Source organism: Poecilia formosa, unplaced genomic scaffold (assembly GCF_000485575.1).
Source record: "Poecilia formosa unplaced genomic scaffold, Poecilia_formosa-5.1.2 Scaffold170, whole genome shotgun sequence".
Lineage (NCBI taxonomy): Eukaryota > Metazoa > Chordata > Actinopteri > Cyprinodontiformes > Poeciliidae > Poecilia > Poecilia formosa.
The window spans coordinates 1318554-1339915 of NW_006800109.1; the positions used below are offsets into that span (position 1 = coordinate 1318554).

The window sequence follows — 21362 nt, forward strand, 5'->3', positions numbered from 1 at the left end:
ATTTTCAAAATAAGACAACTATAATTAAGACATAGGAGCTTGCTTTAAGATAATTCCTTAATTTTAATGAAGAATTTCGAATTCCTTTGGAAGATTATTTCACATGCAACACTGGAAAAAATGTCTTATGTCAGTAAAAATAATCTCCCAAAGGAAGAAGTACTTTTGTAGATTGAAAAGTCAAAAACTAAAATTTTCTAGAAAAAAATTCAAAATATTTAACATTTGAAAATCAGAATTTTCTAAGTATCTGGTAGAAACTTTGATATTCATCTAAAATTTTGATTTTTTTTTTTAGCAAATTTCCTTGCTTTTCTAGAAAATTTCTGAAATTGCTCTCTAACGTTTGGAAGAATTTATTTTTTCTTGCACCTCTAATACGATATGTAGATTTAGCATATTTGCTGTACTAAAAGACAGACATTTAGTTTTCAGTTTATGTTGGACTTGATTGAATAAATCGATTTTCAGGAATAACAGGATTTATTGGGTTATTTTTTGTTTCAAAAATATTTTGGGAAGTTTTAGAAAGAATAAATTTGAAAGAATGATTTGGTTGCAGCAAAGTTGGCTTTTCAGTAAAAGTCTTTGGATAAAGTTGGTTTTACCTTTTGCTAAAGCTTTGTTATATAAACACATTTACGAGGGCCACAAATGGCCCCCGGGCCGCACTTTGGACACCCCTGCCCTACTGTATCAAATTGAGATGGGAATGATAGAAAGTCGGCCACACAGAGGTAAAAAACAAACAGCCATGCCCCCCAACGCCGCCCACACACACACGCTCAGCGCTGATGGGCTCAAAGGTAATTAGAACCAAAGGCAATTTATTCATATGTAATTACAGCCAATTAAACCGCCAGCAGCCTTCCTTTATAAATGAGCGCCGCTCATAAAAGGTGCAAGGAAAAAAAAAAATCTTTGATGAACGATCCCACGCAGTCTTCCGACTCGTCCATAAATAATAGACGTGGCTAATGATGGCGTCTCCGGCTGATTGAATATCAAGGAGAGAGAGAGAAGAAGATTACCTTTGTTGAAGAACATGGAGGCCATTTGACCCATCTCGACCCGCTCCACGATGTCGAAGTGATCGTGACCCGACCTCTCTGTGGAAACAGATGGACAGAAACAGATCAGCAGCTTTCTCTACTATTCAGTTCTTCAGGATGTTGCAATGTTGTTTTTCTGTAACATGATGCATTTTTCCAAAACGTTGCATTTTTACCAGTCTTACAAAAATGGTTACTAACAAAAAGTAAATAAAATTACAAAGAGTCACAAAATTTCAAGAATACAGTTAAAATATGAGAAAAAAGGTACAAGAATAAAATCATAATATTTAGAGAACACAGTTATGAGAATAAAGTCAGAACACCACACTGGGTTGTAGTTCAGCACATATGGCAGTAAAACCAGCTGCACCAACATGCTGGAGCTCAGCTTGGGTTGCTAGGTAACGGGTCACGTTCCAGTTAGGTTGCTAGGCAACGCCCTAGTGCACCTGGAATGGGCCTCAGTCGGGACAGTTGAAACGGCTCATTTACCAAACACTAAAAAACTTCCGACTTCTTGCCAAAAAAGCCTGAGTTGTTTTTTTAAGCACTGCTGTTTTTAGAAACACTAGAAACTCAAACGGAAGAACAAAATGTGTTCCCCTTTATAATGCATCCACAATGTGACAGTTAAAGACGTCGGAGTAATCATTTCTCACATCCTCTTCCTGTCGCTGTGGATCCTAGCAAATAGAAATAATTTTGGTGACTAACTGACCTGAAACAGGAGACGTTTCGTCTCATCTTAAATTCATACAGCGAGAAGAAAAATGTAGATCTAAACTCCTGGTTTGAAAAAATGATGGATCGTAGCTTAAATATTATTTATACAAGTGAAATTAAACATAACTGGAAGTTTGTTTATCAATAATTGAGTTTTTTTTAATCAATGTGTTAAATTATTTATCTCCCAATAAAACAGTGGTGCCCAACTTTTTGCCATTACGGCAAAAGGTTCTAAATAATTGTGAATTCACTCCATTCTTGAACCATCCAGCGGGCCGCAAATGGCCCCTGGGCCACACTTTGGACATCCCTGCATGAAAACGATACTCACGGACAGACAGGATGGGCTTCGTTTCCGGTTCCGACCGACCTCGACCTGAATCGTCATCCGAATAGTCGGACGTGGAGTCGCTGTCGTCCGTCTGTGGAGAATAAAAAGTTTTATTCTGCTTTCCTAATTTCACAACAACAGTCAGATTACAAGCTATTAACTCGCCGTTTATTTCACACACTGGCGCAAACATCTGGAAATTACAGGCAGCAGCTGCGAAGTGCTGCGGAGGCGCTCTCCAAACCACAGCGTCTCTGCAGATTAACGCCAATTAGCCGTCAATGAAAATTTGTGAGCATCATGAGCCGAATTAAAGCAGAGCAGATGAAGATCGACAGCAGATAACAGGAAACGGCAGGCAGAGCAACACACGCACAGAAAAGTCAAACTCCAGTTTTCAGGAGGGAAAAGTCCAACACCAGTCACCGACTGAGAAACCAGTGATCATTAAAATCATCAATACGCATTGAATTTATTGGTCAGTGTTTTATTTATTATGGTTGAAAAGCAAAGCTAAACAGGTGGGGGTTTTGAGTCTGGATTTAAAGGAACTGTTTCAGCCGTTTTCCAGTTTTCTGGAAGTTTGTTCCAGATCTGAAAAAGAATCAAAAGTTCTGATATTGAAATTAATGGTGGAACTTTATTAAAATATTTTAATCAAGTTAATCACATGGTCTATAATTAAGGGGAAACCTAACAGAATAAGGAAGATTTTCAGTTAATACAGAAAAATTAAATCTTTAAGTTTTCAAACAAAAGCATTCATTTTCCCCATTTGTTCCAAGAAACCTGAAAAAGGAAATGTTTGCATCATTTCCCCCTTACATTTGGTAAAACAGATGATTTTATATCATATCATTGTTTTTAACCAACTCCTAAGCAGTCTTAATCACATGGTTGTATCTGGTAAAATATTAAACTTTTATTACGATATTATGGGACTTTTACATATTTTAATCAAGAAATTGCAGAGTCTAATTGGAAAGAGCAAAATTTTCAATTGAAAAATCAGTTTTGCTGCTAAATTATTGAATAAATGAACATATGAGCTCAACGACGGATATTATTTTTCTCTATAAAGCTGCTCTCTAATAAGGGAAACAGCCGAGTTGTCATTTTTCCTGAGTCTCTGTCCACTCCAAGCTGCTGCTCCGTTTCCCTGAGGTCATCTCGCCCAACTCCCTTCAAGTTTCAGCTCAGGAGTTACGACCCTGCAGACGAAAAGCCGGGGTCGCAGCGAGCCTCGACGCTCGGCCTTTGATTCATCGCCGCACCGCGCCACAGCATTTTCCTCCCACATAATGGAAAACGGAGGCGTAAAACTGGGAATGTTTGCTGCTCAACGCCCTTTATTTCTCTCTGCTCGAGTGAAGGCCATTATCTTCACCGGGCACTTTATTCTTTTACAGTCGAGGAATTGCTTTTACCTTTTATTAGGCTGGAACATTGTTTAGAGGCCTTTAGGAGTTGTTCGCATGATTTAAATGGACAGTTAGAAATGTTTTAAAGGAGACAAAACTGTTGTAAAAGTTGCAAAGACAAGATGTTTGTTTTCTTGAACTGGAGCAGCTTAAATCATCTCGACTGGTGAAGTCACACCAGTTCAGTTTGCTTTAATTAAACTCTTTGGTTTGTACAGAAAGTCCAGTTCAGTGGGGAGATCTGGATAATCGAACTCTGGTCGCCTGTAAACCTCAGCATGCGTTCGGTTGAAGAGCTCAGATGTACATGTCAATGCCAGTTACTGGTCCATAAACTGTTCCAGATATAACTGCAATAAACTAAAATTGTTGTTTTGAGCCAATTTTCATCTAATTGATAATGGCATTAAAATGCAAGTTTGCTTGATCAAAGATCAATAGACACATTTTAAAAAAATAAAATTGATTATAAAGTCTCCACAAACAAAATCTCCCCTCAAAAAATATCAGTTATCAAGCTCGTCTTACTGAGCTTGATAGCTGATATCAAGCTTAGTAAGAGCTTTTACTTCAAAAGCAGGAAGTAAACTACAACCCAGAGCATTCTGGGTAAATACAACCAAAACGCGCTAGGCTAATGCTAGCAGAAGAAATCCTCCAACCACAAAACTTGTTTGCATTTTGTGAAGAAAGTTGCGCTCAGTTCTTCAGAGGTTTCCGTGTTGTTTTCTTCAGTGGTCCTTGGTGCAGCGCCCCCACAGGCCAGGAGGGGAACAGGTTTTCAAAGGGTTTGATTTATTTGAACCACAACAGCTGAAAATTTACAAATTATCCATTCCTGATCCACAATCAAACCAAATCTCCAAACATAACCCTAAAAAGCCACAGATTGCAATTTGGTCCAGATTCAGATCAAAATCCAGACTGAGAATCATCAACTGCATTTTGAATACGCTTCTTTTCTGATTCATCACATCGCCGAGTTTATCATACCTCTTCCTGCTCTCTTCTCTTCCAACGCAGCTGAGCATTGGCCGCCGCCATCGCCTCAATCACAAAAGTGGTTGTCATATAGCTGAAGGATAGAAGGAAAGAAACAGATTTTTAAAAAACTGCATTTCAAACCGATTCAGGGAATGACTCAAGACTTTTGCACAAAATTTCAGAGATTACAAAGTTCCCCAAAATGATCTAAACCTTAAATTAAAAATAGTATTAAAATGACCAATTGTTTCTCATACATCTCTGCATAAACATCATAAAACTGCCATTTCTTTGATCTAAATCAATGTTTGTCATTTTTCTGACTGAATCACGTTTATTTTCAAGCCTGTTTATTCTGAAGACGCCTTCTTGGTTCACTAGAGAAAAGCATGAATGACTCTGCATCTGCTGCATCATTAAAGCCAGAATAATCTGCTCTGCAGGGAGCAGAAAAGCAATAATGTTTGGAGAAAAGAGGAAAAAAAAAAACATGTCAGAGCAGTAGAGGTGGAAATGAGAGTTTAACTCCCAGCAGACTCACCTCATGAATGCTAAAAAGACGATGAGCGACAAGCTGACCACCCAACCGGCTGCGGCGAAGGCTTTGGGCATGGTCAGGGCTCCTGTTCCCACAATCAGGTTGAACATGTACACCAGCCCCACCTGCAGGCCAAACAAGGCAAGACAGCCATTAATCCACAGAGACTGAACTGCAGCTTTAATTCATCGACAAAACGCTTTAAAATTAAAACATTTAATTTGAAGACATTTATTCTGGGGTGAAAATATCTAACAAAATTAGTACCTCTTCTAGTTAATTGTCTCATGTTACAAGGTTGGATATTTAAACATATTGCAAAAAAAAAAAAAAATCTTAAAGTATTTTTGTCTAGTTTCTAGTCCAAATATCTTAGTACACTTGAAATAAGAGAAAACTTACATGCAACTTTTCAGAAAGAAAGCGCTCAAATCCTTAATGTTGAGAAAGTTTTAGATTCACAAATTTTACTCGAAATGTGGGAAAAATTACTTGTTAAAAGTGAAAGAATCTGCCAGTGGAACAATCAATATTAAGCAATTACTGACTCTAAACAAGTTCATAGATCTTTCTGAAAAGTTACTTTTAGTTTTGTGTCCTCTCATGTGTACTAATATTTGGACTAAAAACTAAACCAGGTATTTGGTAAAGCTTTGTGTTTTTGCAGTGCTCTGAAACCCTGCAGGTTCTGTTGAACCCGTTTCAGAGTTAACGATGCCATGCAGTCTAACAAGGTTTTCGCATTTATTTCAACTGACATTAGGTCAACTCACAGAAGGAATTATTGAGAAAAGCCAGTTTTTAAAGATATTTTCTGCAATTTGTATTTTTTAAAAGCAAAAAAGATTAAAATCAGAAACCACAACTGGTATTAAAAAACTTTAAATATACTTCTAACTATTTGTGATGATGGTTCCGTTACAAAAAATAACCAAAACTCTAAAATTAAAGGGTGAATCTTTCAATGAAAGATGAAGCTGCCACAATAAAATATGAACTTATTGAGTGCATTTTGCTTCATTAAGACTCATTATGACTGAAGACATCTCTTCTGAAGAAAACTGGACGATCCTATAACAGGTTGCTTAATAATTCAAAGGTTTCGCTTCCTAGAGAAACCATCCGAGCCTCTGAAGTCACGCTGATGTAAGCAAAACCAGAGAACAACAGAGTGAGCTGTCAAACATGAGTGCAGACCACAGAAGCATGGTGCATGCCGATAAAAAAAAGAGGATGTGCTTGTCATGTGCATTTTGGTAAGTTATTAACAGCTTTTTAATGAGGAGCCGTCTCCAGAAGAAAAAGATTAGCATGTGTTTCAACAGAGCATTTACAAGTAGGTGAATAAATCTGCTAAGATTAATCTTTACATTTCAGACAGACATTTCTTTGTATAAATCTTAGCGATACTCACAAATGGAGAGTAGGGCTCTCCGGTTTCTGTGATTCCACCTGCCATGTTAGATGACTGCAATCCTCACCTGCAGAGGTGAAAATGTTGCATTAAAACAAATCAATATTGAAATAGTCAACTAATTTAGTAATCAACTGTTAAATTAAGCATACAGACTCAGAATAATATTTTGTTAAAGTAATCAGAGCAGCTATTAGGTCAAAACTGTGCAAAAAATATACATATTTTCCATTTAAGATGAAAATTCTCTTGTCTGTAAACGTTTTATTCAAAACTCCTCAAGTGAAAGTTTTACCTTCACCTGGTTCAAATCAAGTTAAACTATAAAGCACATTTTGCTGTCCAATCATCAAAACCACACATTAGTAGGCAGCATTTTGTTTACCTGACGATGCAACATTCACTACAAATAAGCATAGACTAAATTGCAACAATTTTGTATTTTAAGCAACAAGATGTTTGTTTTCTTATTTAAAAAAGGAACTGAGCCGTTTGCCCATTTCATTTCTAATATTTTGGAAAAAAAAACATCTAAAGTGGTGAAATAAAAAAAAAAATCTGCAGAACGTGGCAAACTTTGATTAACTGACAAAATAATTGATTACTTAAATCATTAAACATTTTCTGCTCTGCCAGCAGGTGATCAAACTGGAATCTATTAAAGTAGAGAGATTTGTGATTAGATGATGGTCAGATCTGAATTTATTGTTGATTTCCTCTAATTATACAAACCCTCCCTGTAGTCAGATTGTGGTACCTGAATGTTTGTCCGGTCCCTTCAGTAAAGTATGCAGAGTTAATTTAAACTAGTCGGTTTCCTGCACTGACTCAGCTTTAAGCACGGTGACGAAATTTAACAAGTTTCAGCTTAATATTCTGTTTTCAAACCAGTTTGGATGCCATCATTGTCCTGCTGCAGAAACAGTTTCAACTTGGTTGTAATTAGTATAAAAATATAACCCATAAACGGATCAGCTAAAACTGTCCAGCTGCTATAACTTTATTACACTTGAATGTCAAATAAAATGTAATTTTCAGTTTTTTTCCCCTTTACTTTGCTGTACTTTTCTGTTTATGTGGCCAACATGGCCGGATTTCCAAGGATGTGGTCAGAAAATGCATTTTACCAATCCAAATTACAGTTCATTAATAAGTAGACCTATACATCATTGAGCATGCATAGATTTAATACATCTCCAGGGAAATGTCTCCATTTTGTTGCCAAATATATATATGTTAATATGAAAAAGTTTGGGCACCCCTATTAATCTTAATTACTTTTATCTCTAAATATTTGGATGTTTGCAGCAGCTATTTCAGTTTGATACAACCAATAACTTATGGACACAGTAATATTTCAGCATTGAAGGTTTATTGGACTGAAAAATAATGTGCAGTACACATTAAAACAAAATGTGACGGGTGCAAAAGTATGGGCACCTCAACAGAAAAGTGACATTAATATTTAGTAGATCCTCCTTTTGCAAACAGCGTCTAGCTGCTTCCTGTAGCTTTTAATGAGTTCCTGGACCCAATGAAGGCATTTCTGACCATTCCTCTTAATTCCAGTTCAGTTAAGTGTGATGGTCGCCGAGCATGGACAGCCCCTTCAAATCATCCCACAGATGCTCAATGATCTTCAGGTCTGGACTGGGATGGCCATCCAGAACATTGTAATTGTTCCTCTGCATGAATGTCTGAGTAGATGTGGAGCGGCGTTTTGGATCATTGTCTTGCCGAAATATCCATCCCCAGCATAACTTCAACTGTGTAACTGATTCTTGATTATTCTCAAGAATCTGCTGATACTGAGTGGAATCCATGCGACCCTCCACTTTAACAAGATTCCCAGTGCCGGTACTGGCCACGCAGCCCAAAGCATCATGGAACCTCCACCAAATGTTACAGTGGGTAGCAAGGGTTTTTCTTGGAATGCTGCGTTTTGCCGCCATGCATAAGGCCTTTTTTATGACCAAACAACCCAATCTTTGTTTCATCAGTTCTCTGCACCTTATTCCAAAATGAAGCTGGCTCGTCCAAATGTGCTTTTGCAGACCTCAAGCGGCTGTGGCATGCTTGCAGAAAAGGCTTCTGTCGCATCGCTCTCACATACAGCTTCTCCTTGTGCAAAGTGCGCTGAATTGTTGAACAGTGAAACCATCTGCAGCAAGATGATGCTGCAGGTCTTTGGAGGTGGTCTGTGGGTTGTCCTGGACTGTTCTCACCATTCTTCTTCTCTGCCTCTGATATTGTTCTTGGCCTGTCACTTCTGGGCTTAACCAGAACTGTCCCAGTGGTCTTCCATTTCCTTACTGTGCTCCTCACAGTGGAAACTCACAGCTGAAATCTCAGACAACTTTTTCTATCCTTCCCCTAAACAACTATGTTGAACAATCTTTGTTTGCAGATCATTTCGGAGCCATTTTGAGTTACCCATGATGCCACTCTTCAGAGGAGATGCCTTTTGTCATGATTGGCTACACCTGGCTATGAAGTTCAAATCTTAATGAAGTTACCAAACCAATTTTGTGTTTCAGTAAGTCAGTGAAAAGTACTTAAGGGTATTTAAATCAATAAAATAAGGGTACCCAAAGTTTTCACCTGTCAAATTTAAATTTAAAGGAACCTTGCACATTTTCTGTTAGACCAATAAACCTCATTTTAATACTGAAATATTACTGCGTCCATCAGTTATTAGAGATAGCAAACTGAGATAGCTGTTGCAAACACCCAAATATTTAGAAGTTAAGATTAAAAAAAGGATGCCTAAACTTTTTTATACGACTGTAACAATGTCTAATTGTTTACATTCACAAAAAATCCCAAAATAGATACAACTCACCTGATATGCCCCAATGAGTTTTATACATAGTACAATGTTTGCAAAACACGCAGATAAAAATAAAGATCAGCTGTGGCCCAGCGTGAAACTCTTAAGGTTCATTTAGTTGTCTTGAAAGAGGAACAAACTCATTTATTTGGATGTTTTACTTCTGTTTCACAATTAAACTACTATATAAAATTTATAGAAATATAAATTATTTTATTTTATGCGTTTACAGTAATTTCTACGGACATTCCTCTGGAAAAGCCTGTTTTAACTATCAGATTTTGATGCTGCTAGTATCAAAGCGAATAACGAAATGGTATAACCCTCACAGCTCTTATAATTTAAATTTCATTAATTAAATCATGTTCCAATACAACATGATTTGTTTAAGGTTATTCTGCAGGTGTCTTCACTGGTGTCAACAGAGACAGAAAGTAAACACACTCACCTCCAGTCTTCTAGCTGATTTAGCTGCTATGCTAGCAGGATGCTCCGAGCGGTAACTTCTTGCCAGCTAACCCAATAAACGGGCCCAAAGAGCGGCAGCCAACATGAGCCGCTCCGCTTTCAAACTGAGGGGGGAAACGCCGAAAAGAAGCACAGATAAAAGCACATCCTGACGGACTGATAAGGCTGTGAGACTGAGCCCAGCTGAGCACCTATCACAGCAATCAGCTGACCCACTTCCGCATGACAGCAACTTCCGGCGAGCATTTCCAAAATAAAAGCTACTCAACGTACTCACTAGTCACCAGCTTGCAACAATCACAGGTGTCAAACTCCAGTCCTGGAGGGCCGTTTCCCTGCAACTTTTAGATGTGCCTCTGCTGCACCACCTGAACAGAATAATTAGGTCATTAGCAAGGCTCTGGAGAGCTGATCTACACAAGGAGGAGGTAATGAAGCCGTTTCATTCCAGTGTTTTGTACCTGTGGCACATCTAAACACTGCAGGACAGCAGAGGACTGGAGTTTGACACCCCTGAATGTTTTAAATTATTATTACTTTTAATGCACTACTTATTTTCTTTAAAAAAATAAAAAATAAAAAAAAATTATACATTTTGATAAGTTTCTACTTTACAGAAATTTTAAAGAATCACCATAAATTTCTAGTTTATGTTTTAAAATAAAGAAAACATGAAACAAATTTAGATTAGAGGCATTTTTAGTATCATTCTGTTGATATTCAACTATTGTAAAAACGGAAAAAACTGCTAAATCGACATTTGTTATTAGATGTTTATTTCAAAACATTTGTAGTTTTAACAACTTTCCATGCATGCAAACCATTAGGATACTGGGATTTCACAAATTAAAACACAGTAAGAATAATCCGTCCTATTCGAGTTTCTGAAATCATTTAAGTCAGTGGTGTCCAAAGTGAAGAGCGTGGGCCATTTGTGGCCTTTGTAGTGATTTTCTGCAGCCCCAAACTGATGTTTAATAATGATAATTATTTGGCTTGAACTGGGCTCTGAGCTGAAATTATGCGTTTGGTTTTCTGCACATATTGAGGTTCATTCAGATGCAACTCTGTATAGTAAAGTTCTGCTTCTATTCTCAGAGGAAGGAAACCATCACCGTCTTTCTTCAGTCTTCATCTGATGGTTGTGTCCTAAACTTCAACATGCTACATGCTGGCTGCTTTTTTATAATTTCTTCTAGCAATAACATGATCTGATTTTGGAGGGAATTGACCGCTGTCCTAATATTTTTTATTTCTAAATAATCTTTCTTTCTAATTTGATTAGCAGCGCCTGATTTTTAAAGCTTGAACTGTCAATACAGTTTTGAAAGGTTTTGTCCCAGGGTTATTGGATTGTAATGATTTCAGTGAAACCTGCACATATTAGTTTTCAGTCAGACCTCTATCTAAACTATATGTAAGGATTGTTTAAATTAAAAAGCTGCAGGTGTTTTGCTCCTGCTGACCAGCTGCAGCTGAACAAAGAAAATATTTGGCTGATCAAACATCCAGAACACACAACAAAAGGAGATTATGTTCCACCAATAAATCCATGTATTGATTTTATATTTGCACTTTTTATTGAGGTGTGCTGATAAATAGCTTGATAGTTTGTAAAGAATCCCTCAGACTGAGGCGAAAGCAAACGGTCATGGCAGCTCTGACTCTGACTCTTCTTGTTTTAGCCGGTGAGCTTCTACAGCGTAAACTTTTATATTTAATCATGTTTTAAAGCTTGCTAACTTGGAAAATATTTCTGGTTTGTTTCAGGTGTTTCCTGCAGCCAGGCTTCAGATTGCTCCTACTCTTCTCTGTTGAATCACCTCAACCTGGATGGGACAAATAGCGCTCTTCAGATTGAACGTCCTGTGAAAAACTGGAACACAACCACAGAGGTTCAGCTGGAAATGATTCTGGGCGGCATTTTAGACGTGGTAAGTCTTCATCATCTGTCTGTCTTATGCTATTATTTAAACATTTTTTCTTATTTTTAGCTTGGTGGTTTATCAGGATGGGAATAAAATACATTTACTTTTTTAAAATGTCTGTTTACTGAGGTTAATTTAATTTGAAAACTGGTGTTAAATATGAATCTACCATGCAGTACAATAACGATATTGCAACAGTGTTTTTGCCATGATAGTCAAAGTTGTTAAGCTGAAAGGATTCGGGGCCACAAAAATAAATGAACTTACATGTAAGTTCATTTATTTCACATTCACATTTCTCCCTTGTTGCAACAAGGGAGAAATGTGTTGTTATAAGTTAAACAACCTGCCAATCAAACCAGTATACTTTATCATCAATATTAAGTAATTATTCACTTAAACAAGCCTCTATATCTTGCTAAAAAGTTACTTGTAAGTCAGGTTAGTCTTATTTCAAGTTTGCTAAGACATTTGCACTAGAAACTAGATCAAAAATCTTAAGATTTTGTGTTTTTGCAGTGTAGTATCCTTTTTATATAAAACAAATTAAAAACCAGAGGAAGTTGAAGGCATACACAAAAGTTGAAAAGCTAAAACAAATTAAAAACCAGATTCCTTTTCTGCTTTATTTTGTTTTATTTTTTTCTTTTGGAATACTTTTTACTCAATAATTTTGGACCGTGTGACAAAAAGTTTGGAAAACCCTGATTTTTATGGCTTTTGCTGTCATCATACCAAAAAGAAAACCACCATGAAAAAGCTGTGAAAATAATGCAGCAGCTCTTAAAATCAGTCTTTGTGTTGAACATTCTTCATATTGTCTTCAGGATGAGAAGCTTCAAACTGCGACAATTCACATTTATGTCAAAATGGTAAGAAAATAAATGATTATATTGAGTTTTGTTGTCATATTTTGATTAAACTGTTCAGGTTTTTTCCTTATTCTTATTCTTTTATTTTCCAGTGTTGGATAAATGAACATCTGACCTGGAATTCCTCTGAGTTTTGTGGGATAAACATGCTGACCATTCCTGTTTCAATGATCTGGGTTCCAGATATAATCATACAGGAGGAGTAAGTTGCCAAAACATAAATCATTAAAACATCTGTGGCTCAATGATCTGGTTTGATTTTATTTTCTTCTTTTAGTGCCTCTGATAATATAAATTCTCAAGACGATCCTCTGGTCAGGGTGTTTCCGGACGGGAAGGTCGATGTGGTCAAACGGCTTCAGCTGACCTACATCTGCAAGTTCAACCTCTTCAGATTCCCGTTTGACACCCAAACCTGCAACATCACGTTTTCATCCCTGAATTATGACGGTAAATTAAATAAGTAAATAAAGATTTATGTCCTGATTTCAACCCCACATCAACATGGGTTTATAAACGTGGTGCAGATGCACAAAAACCATCCACAAAGACATTTATGAAGAGAATATTCTGCTGAAAAAATTGATAAAGCTTAAGCCTTTTAGAGTTTTATTTCTAAAGATAGAAATGGAAGGAATTATGTAAAATTTATTTACTTTTTTTAGCTTTATATCATGTTTATCCCTCATCAAAAACATAACTGGAGTTTTGCTTTGAATCTTTCAAACATGTTTGAGAAATATTTGAATCTCCCATAAAGAGAGAAATGTAGAGAGAAATTTAGAAAGAAAGGACAAAGGAAAGAAAAAAACAAATAGCGAAAGAACAAAAAATACATTTGGAAAGAAATTAATTCAGAAGGTGAGAGAAATATAGAAAACAATTTAGATGGAAATTTGGAAAGACAGACGATATATAAACCAATTAATTAATTAATTAATCTTTTTCTGTTTCTTTTATGATTTGACAGAGAGTCTGTTGAAGCTGGTAAAATCCACCGACGACTCCACCCTGACGAAGCTGCTGTGTCTCAACATGCTGACTGAGGGGGAATGGAAGCTGGTGAAGATAGAAAGCATCAGTTTCATGTCTGTCGGTCATAGAAGTGCACTTGTCTACCAGGTAAGATGATTATTTCTGATCAAATCCCAGCAGGAGTTGTGCTGTTTTTAAAATAAAACTCTGTTTTCTTCAGATCTCCCTGGAGAGGAAACCTTTTCTTTACGTCATCAACTTGATTTTGCCCTTGTTGTTTTTGCTGGTTCTGGATTTGGCCTCGTTCTTCATCAGTGAGAGCAGCGGCGAGAAGCTTGGCTTCAAGGTGACGATCCTGCTGTCCGTCTTCGTCCTTCTGCAGATTCTTAAAGACATTTTACCGTCCACTGAGGACTCTCTGCCGCTGATGGGTAGGAAGCCACAGATTGGTTGTAATTCCTGCATTCGTCACCAAACAGAAACCAACATTTATCCATATTTTTCTTCCAGCTATCTACTGTGTTTCAGTTTTCACCCTGGTGTGGATCAGCGTGTTGGAGATGATGCTGATGAGCCAGTTTAAGGATGTCGCCTGCTGTGTTGGTGAGGAACGCCAAAATGCTGAGGTCGTCAAAGTGAAAGAAGCTGGTTACAGAAACGGTACGATTCCTGTTTCTGCTACCTGAGTGGAGTTACCACCCAAAACCTTCTTCAAATCTAACACAACTGGTGTCAAACAATTGTGCAGCAAGTGTTTTGTTTGTGCTGCTATCATCTTAAAGATATTAACAAATGTTTCCAGAGGTCATGAAAGGTCAACCAGGCCCCCACCGTCCCACATCAAACCATGTTGTTAGATGTGAAGAAGGTGTTGGGCATCTTCACTCAGGTGCTTCTGCTCTTAAAACAGTCAAACATTTCCATTATTTCATTTCTAACCGGTCCGTTTCTGTGCATATTTTCTCACAGAATCTGCAGGAACAGATAAACCAGAGGAGAATAACTCTCCGCTGGATTTACCTGGTGATCCACGGCTGCCGAAATTCATCATGGATAGAACGAAACCCGGTCAAAAACCCCCAGAAACACAGAAAAACATGGAAAAGTCCAACAGGCTTAGATGGGTTAAAATCTTTGACTCTGTATTCTTCGTCCTGTATTTTACCACTGTTGTGCTTTCACAGGTTTTTTTATTTAGTCTTTGGAAATTTCACATTTAAAACCAATTTCTGAAACTTCTCCCAGTGCTTTCAGAAAGTGCGCTGTGTCAGTCAAACGTCCAGGAAGGTCAGTCAGCGCTGCACTGTAGGAGCTTCTGTGTTTCATTTCTCCAATGTAAAATTTGTGTTTGAGAGTAAATTTCTATCAGTTAAGACAATAAAGTATTTCCGCCTTTCGCATGTGTGTTGTTCTTGTAAATAAACCTGAATCACCTTGCAGGGCTCCAGTTTATGGTCAATAAATACACAATTAATGCAATGCAAGTCTTACTGTATTACACCATTCACATAATGTGCTGTACTGATGATAATGAAGCTTAGTAACACAATGAATAACAATTAAATTCATAAATCAAATGCCCAGACCTTTCATTGCTTTATAGACCATCAGAAATAATTTTAAAATCCTTCAACAAAAGATTTAGTTTTAATGACCTCTCTTGATAACATAAATATCCATCAAAAAAAAAGTCAAATTGAATCCTCATGCAACAATTTCTCTTTTTGGAATCAAATTTGAGAAATTTCTGAGACATTCACTAATTTATAAAAGTCACAAACACTCAGTGACTGATGGATCAAATTGGCAGGTAAATAAAATCGTCATCAGCATATGGAGCTACTCTGTAACCTCTGTAAGGTGAAACAAGTAGATTTTGAATAGATGAGGCCCAAGAATGGAGCCACAGACTCAGATTTATGATAGGAAATATACAAATTATTCTACTCCCATTTTACCAACTAAGAGTTGGATCTAATTCAGAGTAAAACAAACATTTTTGATGTATCACTGTTCAGAACATCGTTTCTCCACGTATTTTGCATCTCTGACTTTTAGTGTTTACTGAATTATTGGTAACATATAAATTTGGTGTAAATTGTTACACACAATTAAAGTGAAATAATAAATGCATAATTGAACATTTAATTAAATTAATATTTTTTATTACTTTGGTTTTATAGTTAGCATGTTAATTAGTTTTGCATCATGTGAACATATGTCTGCATTGGCGTTCAAGTAAATTACAAGGTTTGCATTCCATATGTGTAACATTTTATTGTGAGTCAAACAAAGATAAAAACTTGTAAAAGTATGAGGAAAAATGTCATCTGATGTTTAAATTCATGCATATTTTTAAGGAAAAAACAGACTTATCAATATCCACTGGCAGATATCATTGCATGCAGAAAAAACTGTCAAGAAAATTCAGATAAAAATTTAAAGATTAATCCATCCAATACAAATATACATCACAAAGGCTACAAAAGTCAAAATATATCCAACAAAGAACAGATTATCAATGATTGTGGCCACCCTTCGGTAGCATCTGTGCTTCTTCTGACTGCCAGCTTCCTGTCGAGCGGCCTTCACTTCCTCCAGTATCAGCCTCAGCAGCTCGACAGCCCCGAGTTTACCCAGAGGGAAGCAACTCTGCTCTGGTTTAACTTGTCCATTCTCTTCTTCAGCCTCTTTAAATCATTAAAATATAATTAATCAACATTCATGTAATAATTTAACTCTAAATAGTACAGGTTTGCATTCTTAGCCTACAACTAGGACTGTTTTTAACGTTTATTTAAGTCATTTTAAATAGAGATACAGATCTCTGATACAAACTCTTCACACCTGATAGTCTTTTAGACTCTGTTCAATTGGGGAACTAAATTTCCAGCTGCTGTGGTTAATTTTCACACTGCATCCAAACCCTTTGAGCAACCTGTTCCCCTCCTGGCCTGTGGGGGCGCTGCACCAAGAACCACTAAAGGAAACGACACAAAAACCTCTGAAGACACTGAGAGCAACTTCCTTCTTCACCAGATGGAAACAAAAATGGAGTGGAGTCAGACTTTAGAGGCTACGGTAAACTAGAGCGTTTGCTTTGGTTGAATTTACCCAGAATGCCTTGAGCTATAGTCAAACTCTGGTCCTAGTACAAACCCCAATCTCAGTTCGGTTGAAGTGAACTCTGGTTCGGTTTGAATGCATTTATGAACAGCAAGCGGACCAGAGACCGCTCCAAAAGCAGGAAGTGGACTACAGAGCAGAGCATTCTGGGTAACAAACATGGTAGCTTTGCGTTAGCGGGAGAAATGGCTCAAGGACTTTAACCAAAGACAATATAGAAATACTACAACCTCTAAAATCTGATCCCACTCCATTTCTGGTTTCCATCTGGTAAAGAAGGAAGTTGCACTCAGAGTCTTCAGAGGTTTTCGTGTCGTTTCCCTCAGTGGATCTTGGTGCAGCGCCCCCACAGGCCAGGAGGGGAACAGGTTGGTTTGACTCAGAACCACAGCAGCTGGACGTGGAGCAGATGATGACGTTTGGTCCCAAATCAAACCGAGTCTACCAGACTATCAGTTGTGAAGACACCCCACCTGTCTCATAACTTCAACAATGGTCTTATTTGTGTGAATAAAATATTTGTAAACAAATTTATAAAATTATTTTTTAAGAAACATTCACTAAGAACATACCTTTGTGAACTTTGCTGTCCTTTTTCATGTAAATTTTCTTACTTTCTTTATCACAACATGGATCCAGGTTAAGTAGGAAGCTCACCAGCATGGATTCAAGCACACTGAGCCACACCAAGGTGAACACTGCGACGCAGAGGTTGGCTGGAAAAACAGGCATTTAATACAGCTGTGCAGGCAATAAGCCAGTTAATCACACGATAAATTAAAACGAGCTCAACAATTTCCATCTGCATGATCTACTGTCAAAATTAAGGAATTACAAGCTCTTATAGCTTACGTGTAAGTTAGTTCTGTCTAATTTCAAGTGTGCTAAGATATTTACACTAGAAACTCGAGCAAAAATACTTTGTAAAATTTTGTGTTTTTGCAGTGCGGCTTCTACTCACCAATCACTGGCAGGTCTACTTCTGTGGAGGGTAAAATGTCCTTCAGAATCAGCAGTAAGACGGAGATGGACAGGAGCACAGTCACTTTAAAGCCAAACTTTTCACCCGAATCCACAGAGATGGAAAAAGAAGCCAAATCCAGGAACAGCAAATACACCAGCGGGATGATGAAGTTTATGACATAAAGAAACGGTTTCCTGTCCAATGTCACCTGAAAGAAACGGCAGATTGGGGTCAGATGGACTTACAGAAAATGAACAAACTTTCCGTGGATGTGTTCTTACGGTGTAAGACAGTGTGCTGTGATATCTCCACCCGTTGGTTATGTTACCACTGACTAATTCGATGTCTTTCAGACCCCATTCTCCCTGAGTGATCATGAACTGCGTGGATGTGACCATCAGAACCGAGTCGTTTATGGCTGATCCGAGCACCAAGCTGCTCACTGTGCACAGGACAGAAGAACCTTTAATTCATCCTCCTGACTCCATCCTGGATGTTAATCTGACAGTCTGTGTTTTACCACTACTGTCCATGGATATGAATGTGATGTTGCAACGTTGCGAATCAAAGGGGAACTTGTAGAGGTTGAAGCGGCAGGTGAAGGTCAGCCTCTGACGGAGGAAGGTGAACATAGAACCGTCGGGATGCACGATGACCCAAGGATCTTCATGGATGCTGCTGTCATCAGACGCACTGAAGGCAACAGGAGAGGAAGCAACTTTAGACTCAGATAACATCTAATGTAGCATACAATGCTGTGAAAAGGCATTTCCCCTTTCACAGTTCTTCTATTTTTGCCTTTGTCACACTTACATGTTTTAGATTGTCAGTTAAATAATATTATCACAATAGGAAACACAAAAAGCAGTTTTTAAAAAGCCATTCAAACCAACCAGATGCATTGCACACAGTTTTAATGTTGCATAAAGTTTTATACCTGCAACTAAAATGCACATATAAACAACAGCTGGACTTTGGTGCAAAACCAGTAAGTGGGTGAGAGTTGAAGTTAGTGGGACAGGATGTAGAGAGGAAATGCTGCCCTGGTTGTCAGTTTTATGTTGAGGCTGCAGCTGTTGAATGTACCTAATAAAGTAACTTGTAATCTAACTTAGTTACTTTTAAAATCAGTCAGTTAAGTAACTGAGGGTTGAGCAACCTGTTCCCCTCCTTGCCTGTGGGGGCGCTGCACCAAGAATCACTGAAGGAAACGACACAAAAACTTCTGAAGAAGACACTGAGCACAACTTCATCTTCACAAATGTAAACAAAAATTTGAGGATTGGAGGTTGGAGGATTTCTCCTTTGGCCTTGGTAAAAGACAATGAGCCATTTTCCCTGCTAGCGCAAAGCTAGCACATTTGTTTTGGTTGTATTTACCCAGAACTAAATTCACACCAGATACGTGAAATCCACTTTAATCAAACTTCAGTTCATTTGCTTAGAAAGTCTAGTTTGTTTTGGTGAGGTGCGAATCTCCAATTAAACTCTGATGCACACCAAAGAAACAAAGTCTGGTGTGCCAACAAACCTTGATCTGGGTTCTGTTTAAGTGAACTCTGGTGTGGATTGAATCCATATGTGAATGTCAGGCGGACCAGAAACCGCTCCAGAAGCAGGAAGTAGGCTAACACATAGGGTATTCTGGGTCAATACAACCAAAATTTTATTTACATAGCACATTTTCAGTAACAAGGCAATACAAAAGCGCTAGTCTAGCGATAGCGGGAGGAAAAAAGACAAATCCTGCAACCCCTGAAATCTGACACAACTCCATTTTTATTTACATTGAAGAAGGAAGTTGTGCTCAATGTCTTCTTCAGAGGTTTTTGTGTTGCTTCCTTCAGTGGTTCTAGGTGCTGCACCCCCACAGGTGTGGAGGGGATCAGGTCGCTCAATTAGTTTGGATTGTTTGATCAAAAGTTGCCATTTTTGTTCCTAAAAAAGTGTCAACCAGGAAAATTAAAACTTTCCACAAATGACCTCTTTCTGTCAATGAAAATGGTCCTCAATATGCGTTATATACAAGCACACACACACACACACACACACACACACACACGCATACTCACTCTTGTTGAATGGCTATTTCCGGAATCCAGAGTTTTGCCTTGGGAACAGAAACCTCGTCTATCCCGCAGAAGTCGGATTGATTCCACCTTAGAAATTCATTTGTCCAATGCTTAAGAAAAAAACAAAAGCTGAGCTGTACAGAGTGTTTCTAGCACTTACAGTTTAGTAAAGATGAATATATTTTCATACAAACGTCATTTCATCAGATTGAATGAAATGTTTAACTGACTAGAGAAAAATCTTACCTTTGTGACCCAAATGTGAGTCGTGACAGTTTGGGACTTCTCATCCTGCAGATATCAATACATTATACATGTCAAAGAAACCTGTGATGTAATTTAGCTATTGTGCTAATTCCTGCATATTTACACTGACACTAATGTTGATTAATGTGTACTGTTCAAATCAAATAAATACAATAAATTAAAAATAAATGTAAAAACTATTTGGAAACTTGGCAAAATGAAACATTTGAATGAAACAAATGGAGAGGAAACTTACAACCCCTAAAATGCCGTACAGCACCATCTCCAGGTTCACTTGGGTGGTGGTGGTCCAGTTTTTCACAGGTCGGATCATTTCTAGACCCGTGTTTGATGCAGTCAGGTTGAGGTGTTCCAGTAGACCATAATATGTGCAATCTGAAGACAGAGTGCTGCAAAAACCTGCTGCAAACAAGACAACAAAATCCAGACCTGAACACAAACTCAAAACATATTCAGTCTCTTGATTCCTACTTGCAATATAAACATCTTTAAGTAACAGACTTACCAGCAAGTATCATAAAAGCAAATATCCGTAGAGCTGCCATGCTCTTCAGTTCCCTTCAGTTCAATTCAGACTGAGTGAAGCTTTATAAACCGGGAAGCTGCTTACATAAACGCAGCAACAAAAAAAGTGCAAATGAGGCTTTGATGGAGCCTTTTAAGTGCATCTTCTGTTTGTTCATCTCATGTACAGGAAAACAACATAATAAACCCTCCAAGCATTTCAATTGTTCTCCAGCAGCTGCAGGAAAAAGTCAACATTTGAGTTCGACACCATGTGGGAGGTTTTTATTCATATAATGAAGCTTAAGTTGCCTGTGACTGTAGAGCGCTTTAATTAAATAGATAAATATTACATTATTGTTCACGTAACGCTTTAAACGGATGTAAACTGATGTAAAGCAAATGAAAACTAGAACTTGTAAATTTGCAAAATATTCCTGAGGATATTTGGTATCTTAACTTAAATTTTTGGTTGCAAAACATAAAACAGTTTGTACCATCTTGAAAATTCAACAGTAACTTTTCAAGAATGTTGAGAAATTTACAAGTTACCTTTTAGATTTTATTATACATTATGGAGTACTTTCTCAGAACTTACAGGTCAGTCTTTTGAAATTAGCAAAGTTACTTTATTTTCTAAACAAATATTACTCTACCAGAATCCAAGGGTTGTGTTACAGTACTTACAAGTTACTTTATAAGAAGTACCTTACTTTACTGCTTGGTTAGAAACTGCAACAAGTTGAAATGAAAACAGAATTTGGGAAAATCTGTTGACTTGGTTTAAAAGGTAAAGGATTTTATTTATATAGCACATTTTCAGCAACAAGGCAATACAAAGTCTTTTTGAAAAAAACATTCATACAGGAAGGACATCATAAATGTGT

General features: G+C 37.5%; 3 protein-coding genes across 3 annotated transcripts in view; 1 reads left to right on the plus strand and 2 right to left on the minus strand.

Annotated features, from left to right (window-relative positions):
• Window positions 1-9995, minus strand: part of tmem104 (transmembrane protein 104) — a 43342-nt gene extending 33347 nt beyond the window's left edge. Inside the window, exons 1-6 of the mRNA XM_007565010.2 lie at window positions 9748-9995; window positions 6470-6536; window positions 5059-5180; window positions 4527-4608; window positions 2113-2203; window positions 1032-1109 (exon numbers count right to left, since the gene is read on the minus strand). Coding sequence (XP_007565072.1) covers window positions 1032-1109; window positions 2113-2203; window positions 4527-4608; window positions 5059-5180; window positions 6470-6514 — 418 coding nt within the window. The 5' untranslated portion in view covers window positions 6515-6536; window positions 9748-9995. The remainder of the gene's footprint in view (window positions 1-1031; window positions 1110-2112; window positions 2204-4526; window positions 4609-5058; window positions 5181-6469; window positions 6537-9747) is intronic.
• Window positions 9996-11338: 1343 nt separating this feature from the next.
• LOC103146919 (5-hydroxytryptamine receptor 3A-like) lies at window positions 11339-14856 on the plus strand. Its single transcript, XM_016677968.1, has 9 exons — window positions 11339-11455; window positions 11538-11701; window positions 12523-12567; window positions 12660-12769; window positions 12845-13017; window positions 13538-13689; window positions 13763-13973; window positions 14053-14202; window positions 14512-14856. The coding sequence occupies exons 1-9, from the start codon at window positions 11419-11421 to the stop codon at window positions 14760-14762; spliced, it is 1293 nt and encodes a 430-aa protein (XP_016533454.1). The 5' UTR covers window positions 11339-11418; the 3' UTR covers window positions 14763-14856.
• A 1017-nt stretch (window positions 14857-15873) lies between these two features.
• On the minus strand, window positions 15874-20694 carry LOC103146906 (5-hydroxytryptamine receptor 3A-like). The gene is made up of 8 exons (XM_007565011.2): window positions 20207-20694; window positions 19951-19995; window positions 19705-19814; window positions 18153-18325; window positions 17914-18074; window positions 17630-17840; window positions 17241-17384; window positions 15874-16232 (listed from the first exon to the last, which is right to left on the minus strand). The coding sequence occupies exons 1-8, from the start codon at window positions 20282-20284 to the stop codon at window positions 15982-15984; spliced, it is 1173 nt and encodes a 390-aa protein (XP_007565073.1). The 5' UTR covers window positions 20285-20694; the 3' UTR covers window positions 15874-15981.
• Between the last annotated feature and the right edge of the window lie 668 nt (window positions 20695-21362).